This window comes from Siniperca chuatsi, linkage group LG5, assembly GCF_020085105.1.
Source record: "Siniperca chuatsi isolate FFG_IHB_CAS linkage group LG5, ASM2008510v1, whole genome shotgun sequence".
In the NCBI taxonomy this organism is placed as follows: domain Eukaryota; kingdom Metazoa; phylum Chordata; class Actinopteri; order Centrarchiformes; family Sinipercidae; genus Siniperca; species Siniperca chuatsi.
This window is the reverse complement of record NC_058046.1, coordinates 165,001-172,913: the sequence shown is the minus strand read 5'-3', so window position 1 is coordinate 172,913 and position 7,913 is coordinate 165,001. Positions and strand designations below refer to the sequence as shown.

Below are 7,913 nucleotides of genomic sequence, written 5' to 3'. Positions count from 1 at the left end.
TGCAAAATTAATATTCTGTTGGCCATTTCATCACCATCGTGGCTGCCAATTTACTGGGAGTTTAGACAACATTTTTTATGATTTTTAATGGCATATTTCTACAGCTTCTACAGTTCTGTAGTTGCTGTTCAGTCCTCTGACAGCTGCCTCGTAGTCTTTCTGCAGCATCATCTTCTGTTATAACACCTGACCTTAGACTATATATCATCCTGCCTAATATCTCTGACTCTCATCTCTCCTTAACCTCCTCTCATATTAGTCATCGACTTTACAATGACATTTTTTTATCATTTTAAATCATTCTCTCTTTATTTCTGTCACAGTGCAGCTCTGCTCTGATGACACCATTAACAGCTGTATTATTAATATTTTAACACAATTATATCAGTTATCTTGAAGCTCTGCGGTGTGAAATTCTTCTTTTTACTGTTTGGTAACGGTTTTATGAGTGAAACTTTCCCACAAAGCAGATCGGGAATCCTTATATGGGGATTTTTGGGGTTGTAGATTATGTTAATGATGAAACGTTCACCTCCTCATGAACAGGTGACATTCATCAGGCTGAAACGAGTGATTTACAAAAAGCTTGTACAGTTAAGAGAGTTTGATTGTTACCATTAGTGTCAAGCAGGGAAACAGGGAACACAGGGGATTAGGAGTAATTTATAAAAAAAAAAACAACACAAAACTTACTCTGATTCCAGGCAGTGATCCAAAAACCAGGGAAGCAGTCCACAAAGTAAAAACAAGTCCAAAGGAGCAGGCAAATAACAGAATCCAAATATCTAGGCGAGGTCCAAGAGAAACAGAATAATCAAACATACCAGGGAAATAAATGTTGAGACGCTTGACCAAAAGACATAGAGGATCTGACACTGAACAAAGGAAACACACAGATTTAAATACACTCAGGTAGAGGAGACAACGAGACACAGGTGAAACTGATCAGGGCAGGGCAAACAATCAAGAAGCAGGAAGTAAAACCACACATGAGGGAAGGACAATATAACAAAATAAAACAGGAAATAACACACATACACCCTCAAACCATGACATTGATGAATCTTACTTGTACAAACAAACCTGACCGACAGTTTCAGGAGAAGAAAACGAAAATGTTTTCGCACGAGATCTGGTGAGTTTTGGCGAGAAACACTGAATATAAACAGACACTAATTTGTTTACAAGGAAACACAGTTAACCTGCAGCTGAAAGGTCACATGACTCACAGGGAATGACGAAGGACACAATCAACCTGTTTCCACAGGAACTTCCCCACCTGTAATACAACATGTGTTCATTTTCTATGGTTCTGCTTTTGTTTCCACTGGTCTGTCCCACTTTGGGGACCAGTTCCTGCAACAGATGCTTTGATTATGTTTTCCAGTAACATTCAGTTAGCGTTGGTGTTTTCTAAATCATGTCACATTTCCAGTAGTGAGATATTTTTTCCACAAGAAGAACCTGAGGAATGATTTTCTTCTGCTAATTTAACCATACTGACGTTTAAAAGTCATCACATCTCAAATAAAATGTAAATTATCTCCACTTCTTACGTTCCTGTCGGTCTCACAGCTGAACTGAACAATAAACATGACCACGTTTGTCTAGGTGTCTCCATAATGACGAATATCTGAAACGTTCTGTTTGTAAAACACAGTGAAACAAGGCAGAACCTAGAACCTAGACCTTTCAGGTTCAGGTTCTGAGAAGCTCCAGGTTTGAGGTCGATAAGTTCCTGTGGTGGGAAAGAACTGTGAGAGGTGAAATATAAAGACACGATGACACATTTCAAACATTTAAATGTTATTTTTCAGAAACCTGTAAGTTGATCTTTGTTTAAAATCCAATACCTCGGGGTCCCGGACCTCATGTTGAGAAACGCTGCTGTGTGTTAACCTGTAGAAAGCGTGAATTCTCCTGATGTCTGCACAGGACTCAACTCTGAGATGATCCAACAGAAACAGGACCGGTCCAGACCTGAACCAGGTCCTGCAGGAACAGTCGCTGCTGAACCTGCCGACAGCGCGGACCCCGGCCCGACAGCATCCGAGCCTGAGAGGACTCCGCCGGATAATCCAAACGGACTGACGCATTAAATCGCTATCAAGTACGATCCCAAGTAAGAGGCTTGTGTCTCGGCGAAGCAGATTTTTAACTGTGTGTTATTTCATCTGAGCTTCATTGTTATGAATTGTGTTGTGCATTATTGTGGAAATCAGACGGTGTCGTCCCTCGTTCGTCCAGCAGTGCTCCATCGTAGAAAAGGTTTCAGTCGTAGTCGTCTGGACACTGTTTTCAGAATCAAGACGTTTCGGCTCCCATCCGGAAGTCATTCTCAATTGTGAAAATGGTCGGAGAACTCAGAAATTTAAGCTACTCTGTGTTACATAAGCCCCGCCCTCAGGGAGGAGTCTACCTGAGTATCTGTTGATTAGCTAGTTTCACCTGAAACTGACCTGTTTATACTGTGTGTTTTCATACTTAGCACGTTCCATTGTGTATCGGTATCACGCCACTGGACCGTTTAACTATGTTAGCTTTAGCCACTGTGGAAGCTAATAGCTGTGCTTTATCAGACCAAAGTCCAGCTGAATGAAAGTCTGCTGCCGGGTTCCTGTGTGATGAAGGAACAGCTTTTGTGCTTCACCACTTTTTTCTCCTCTCCACTAACATACACACACCATCTCAAACGACCCGGATAGCGCGGTAGCATAACTAGCTACGCTCCACGCTATCTTAAGGAACAAGCGTGTTCTTGATTTTGGCTCTCCCCTTCGTTTGAGCTTCATGGGCCTGCCTGCCATTTTGGATCTGTGCGTAATGACCACCCACATGGTCACGTCCGCCGCCCTCCTCGCACCCCCCCTCTCTATTGTCCCACACGCACCCCATATTAAAATATTGATAATATTAATAATATTATTAATATTCAGAAATATATTTGATATTTTGCTAATAACCGAACCTGCCCTACCTGAATCCTGAATGTTTTGTATGAATAATAATTAGCAGAATATGTAAGTGTCAGGATAAAGTATAAAGGAGCATGAAATGGAAATACAAGTAAAGTACAAGTACGTTATAATTAAGTGCGGAACTTGAGTAAAAGTACTGTAACATTTCAGCACTGCAGCTGAAGAACAGAGAACACCGTGTCTGAACTTTCTGGAAGAAAACTACATAAACTTTCAGCTGAGCACGGTATCAGGGAACTCAGTCAGAGTGAGACCTCTGTTTTCGTCGCCTGCGCTTTGAGGCGCCCTGCGCATGCGCTGTTACTAAACAGGAAGTAAACAAGCAGCGTCGTGCCTCTTCCACCCCGCGTGCGTCGGCAGGAGACGGTTTGAGACGGTGAGTGGACTCAACTGAGAAACTTTAAAAGCTTTTAGACTCTTTCAAACGGTCAAATGCGGTTTAACGTTTGTGTTTAGAACCGAGACCTAAGACCGGTTCTCCTGGACGGTGTCTGTGGAGTCTGCTGTCCTCAGTGGTTTCAGATTCTCAGATCACCGGTCGGGGGTTCCGGTAAAGACCTTGCCAGCCCGCCAGGTCGAAGCAACAACGGCTCCGTGTTGTTGTTGTTGTTGACGTTGACAAAAGCCCCACGAGGAAGAACACGGTGAGAACGTGCCACCTCGTCGCGTGACGAACCACCCGAACAGCAGAACGCGTCTGATGGTGAACTCACAGCACTGGAGCCAGGGTCCGGGTGCAGATCCGAGCGCCCCCCCGCTCACAGACCAGCACGGACCTCACTTTTAGGGTTTTAAAGAGAAGTAAAGCTGACAGAGAAGGAAGCTCCACCTGAGACTGGCTGGACCGGGGCTGGTTTACTGAGCTCCAGCACGCCGACCAAAGGCTGAAATCCTGAATCCTGGAGACTGAGGGGCCCCATGTCTGCAGAGACGCAGTCCGGTAGCGCCGCCGTGGCTCCGCCTGACTCTGCAGAGAGCACGACTTCCGGTCCGGTTCTGTCTCGTTCCGCTGATCCAGAGTTCGGCTTGCGCTGGACTTTGATGCCTGTTGTGCAAACCGAGAGCAAGTTTAATATTTCATCTTGCAAAGCGAGTTACTGAGGTATTAAGTGCAGCTCCAGAGGAGCTGGAGTCCGTTATTAACTACAAAAACAGACTTAGTGATCCGCCGTCGGCTGTCAGATCCGGCTCGGTTGCCCCCCCCCCCGCTGCAGGGGGACTGGGGACTGGAGGAGTCAACCATCACGCCTGTTGCCGAAACACGTTCTCACGAACCGATCAGTTAATAAACGCATCGTCCTGTCAGGTACCTGGACAGGACGGAGGTTTGGTGTCACCTGATCGGGTCTGAACCTGAACCAGTTTGTACGTTTGTTTCTTGTCTTCCAGCTCCAGCAACAGACTGATCAGCAGCAGCAAGCCTACACCGCCTTCCTCTTCTTCTTCATCACCTCCTGCTGGTGTTCCTGCTCCGTCATGAAACCGCCTGCAGGCCCTCCCTCCCCCTCCCCTCAGAGGAAGAGGAGGAGGTCAGACAGTCTGGAAGAATGTCCCATACCTGTCGACGTCGACACACCTGAGAGAGTAGAGAAGAAGAAGAAGAAGAAGAAAAACAAGAGGGAGGAAGAGGAGGCCAGTCTTCCTCCTCCTGCTGCTGATGGAGATTTGAGCTGCCAGCAGGAGGAGAAGAAGAAGAAGAAGAAGAAGAAGAGAAAGGACAGGCAGGAGGAGGAGGAGGAGGAGGAGACACAGGTCGCTGTAGAAACCGACGAAGCAGAAAAGAAGAAGAAGAAGAAAAAACACAAGAACAGACTGAGTGAGGAGAACGTCGTCATGGTAACAGCAGACCACAGCAACAGAGAGGAGGAGAAGAAGAAGAAGAAGAAGAAACAGGATGTGAGCATCGCCACGGTAACAACAGACCACAACAACGGAGAAACAGACTCCAACAAAACCGGGATGGAGGAGGAGAAGAAGAAGAAGAAGAAACAGGATGTGAGCATCGCCACGGTAACAACAGACCATAACAACGGAGAATCAGACTCCAACAAAACCGGGATGGAGGAGGAGAAGAAGAAGAAGAAGAAGAAGAAACAGGATGTGAGCATCGCCACGGTAACAACAGACCACAACAACGGAGGAACAGACTCCTTGGTTTCCGTGGAAACTGACAACACTGGAATGAAAGAAAAGAAGAAGAAGAAGAAGAAGAAAGATGGGAGTGTGGTGGAGATGATGTCACAGGAAGGAGAGGCTGTGGTGGCGAGGAAGAGGAGAAGAGAGGGGGCCGAGAGGAAGAGGAGGAGAGAGGAGAGGACGGGAGGAGGGAGAGAGGCGGAGAGGAAGAGGAGGATGACAGGAAAAGGAGGAGCAAAGCAGACACAGAAAAGAAGAGCAGCTGCAGAAGAAGATCAGTGAGTTTTCATTCTTATTATTTCAGAGTTCAAAGGTCAAGGCCAAACAGCACACGCTGTTACAACGTCAGGTCGTAACGTTGACGATTTCCTCCAGCCAATCGCAGCGCAGCGTTAACAGTGCGTTTCCTGTTGTCAGGTTGGACTGGGCGTTGGTGGAGGAGCTGCAGGAGTTTGTTCCCGACGTCAAGAAGAAATCAGTCGATCAGATCAATAAACTGCTGCGATACGACCTGCACCGCTTCAAGTGCTTCAAACAGCAAGGTACTAGTACTGCAGACAGAGTACTAATACTGCAAACAGCGAGGTACTAGTACTGCAGACAGAGTACTAATACTGCAAACAGCAAGGTACTAGTACTGCAGACAGAGTACTAATACTGCTAGCAAGGTACTGTACTGCAGACAGAGTACTAATACTGCAGACAGAGTACTAATACTGCAAACAGCGAGGTACTAGTACTGCAGACAGAGTACTAATACTGCAGACAGAGTACTAATACTGCAAACAGCAAGGTACTAGTACTGCAGACAGAGTACTAATACTGCAGACAGAGTACTAATACTGCAAACAGCGAGGTACTAGTACTGCAGACAGAGTACTAATACTGCAAACAGCGAGGTACTAGTACTGCAGACAGAGTACTAATACTGCAAACAGCGAGGTACTAGTACTGCAGACAGAGTACTAATACTGCAAACAGCGAGGTACTAGTACTGCAGACAGAGTACTAATACTGCAAACAGCGAGGTACTAGTACTGCAAACAGCAAGGTACTAGTACTGCAGACAGAGTACTAATACTGCAAACAGTGAGGTACTAATACTGCAGACAGCAAGGTACTAATACTGCAAACAGTGAGGTACTAGTACTGCAGACAGAGTACTAATACTGCAAACAGTGAGGTACTAGTACTGCAGACAGAGTACTAATACTGCAAACAGCAAGGTACTAGTACTGCAGACAGAGTACTAATACTGCAAACAGTGAGGTACTAATACTGCAGACAGCAAGGTACTAATACTGCAAACAGCGAGGTACTAGTACTGCAGACAGAGTACTAATACTGCAAACAGCAAGGTACTAGTACTGCAGACAGAGTACTAATACTGCAAACAGCGAGGTACTAGTACTGCAAACAGTGAGGTACTAGTACTGCAGACAGAGTACTAATACTGCAAACAGCAAGGTACTAGTACTGCAGACAGAGTACTAATACTGCAGACAGCAAGGTACTAGTACTGCAGACAGAGTACTAATACTGCAAACAGAGTACTAATACTGCAAACAGCGAGGTACTAGTACTGCAGACAGAGTACTAATACTGCAAACAGCAAGGTACTAGTACTGCAGACAGAGTACTAATACTGCAAACAGTGAGGTACTAATACTGCAGACAGCAAGGTACTAGTACTGCAGACAGAGTACTAATACTGCAAACAGAGTACTAATACTGCAAACAGCAAGGTACTAGTACTGCAGACAGAGTACTAATACTGCAAACAGCGAGGTACTAGTACTGCAAACAGTGAGGTACTAGTACTGCAGACAGAGTACTAATACTGCAAACAGCAAGGTACTAGTACTGCAGACAGAGTACTAATACTGCAAACAGCAAGGTACTAGTACTGCAGACAGAGTACTAATACTGCAGACAGCAAGGTACTAGTACGGCAGACAGAGTACTAATACTGCAAACAGAGTACTAATACTGCAAACAGCGAGGTACTAGTACTGCAGACAGAGTACTAATACTGCAAACAGCAAGGTACTAGTACTGCAGACAGAGTACTAATACTGCAAACAGTGAGGTACTAATACTGCAGACAGCAAGGTACTAGTACTGCAGACAGAGTACTAATACTGCAAACAGAGTACTAATACTGCAAACAGCAAGGTACTAGTACTGCAGACAGAGTACTAGTACTGCAGACAGAGTACTAATACTGCAAACAGTGAGGTACTAGTACTGCAGACAGAGTACTAATACTGCAAACAGCAAGGTACTAGTACTGCAGACAGAGTACTAATACTGCAAACAGCAAGGTACTAGTACTGCAGACAGAGTACTAATACTGCAGACAGCAAGGTACTAGTACGGCAGACAGAGTACTAATACTGCAAACAGAGTACTAATACTGCAAACAGCGAGGTACTAGTACTGCAGACAGAGTACTAATACTGCAAACAGCAAGGTACTAGTACTGCAGACAGAGTACTAATACTGCAAACAGTGAGGTACTAATACTGCAGACAGCAAGGTACTAGTACTGCAGACAGAGTACTAATACTGCAGACAGAGTACTAATACTGCAAACAGCGAGGTACTAGTACTGCAGACAGAGTACTAATACTGCAAACAGCGAGGTACTAGTACTGCAGACAGAGTACTAATACTGCAAACAGCAAGGTACTAATACTGCAGACAGAGTACTAATACTGCAAACAGCGAGGTACTAATACTGCAAACAGCAAGGTACTAGTACTGCAGACAGAGTACTAATACTGCAAACAGCAAGGT

At 45.2% G+C, this 7,913-nt stretch overlaps 1 protein-coding gene across 3 annotated transcripts in view; it reads left to right on the top strand.

The window, feature by feature from the left end:
* Positions 1 to 1,916: 1,916 nt before the first annotated feature.
* The window catches only part of LOC122876027 (transcription termination factor 1-like), a 17,998-nt gene continuing 12,001 nt past the window's right edge, over positions 1,917 to 7,913 (top strand). For 2 of the 3 annotated variants that reach the window (XR_006377986.1, XM_044195839.1), the window contains exons 1-3: positions 3,205 to 3,354; positions 4,368 to 5,392; positions 5,532 to 5,656. Coding sequence is in view for 2 of the 3 variants with exons in the window: in XM_044195839.1 (XP_044051774.1) it covers positions 4,455 to 5,392; positions 5,532 to 5,656 (1,063 nt within the window). In the remaining variant the exon portion in view is untranslated. Of the gene's footprint in view, positions 2,123 to 3,204; positions 3,355 to 4,367; positions 5,393 to 5,531; positions 5,657 to 7,913 lie in introns of those variants that run through there. The other variant, XM_044195840.1, reaches the window with a different exon arrangement.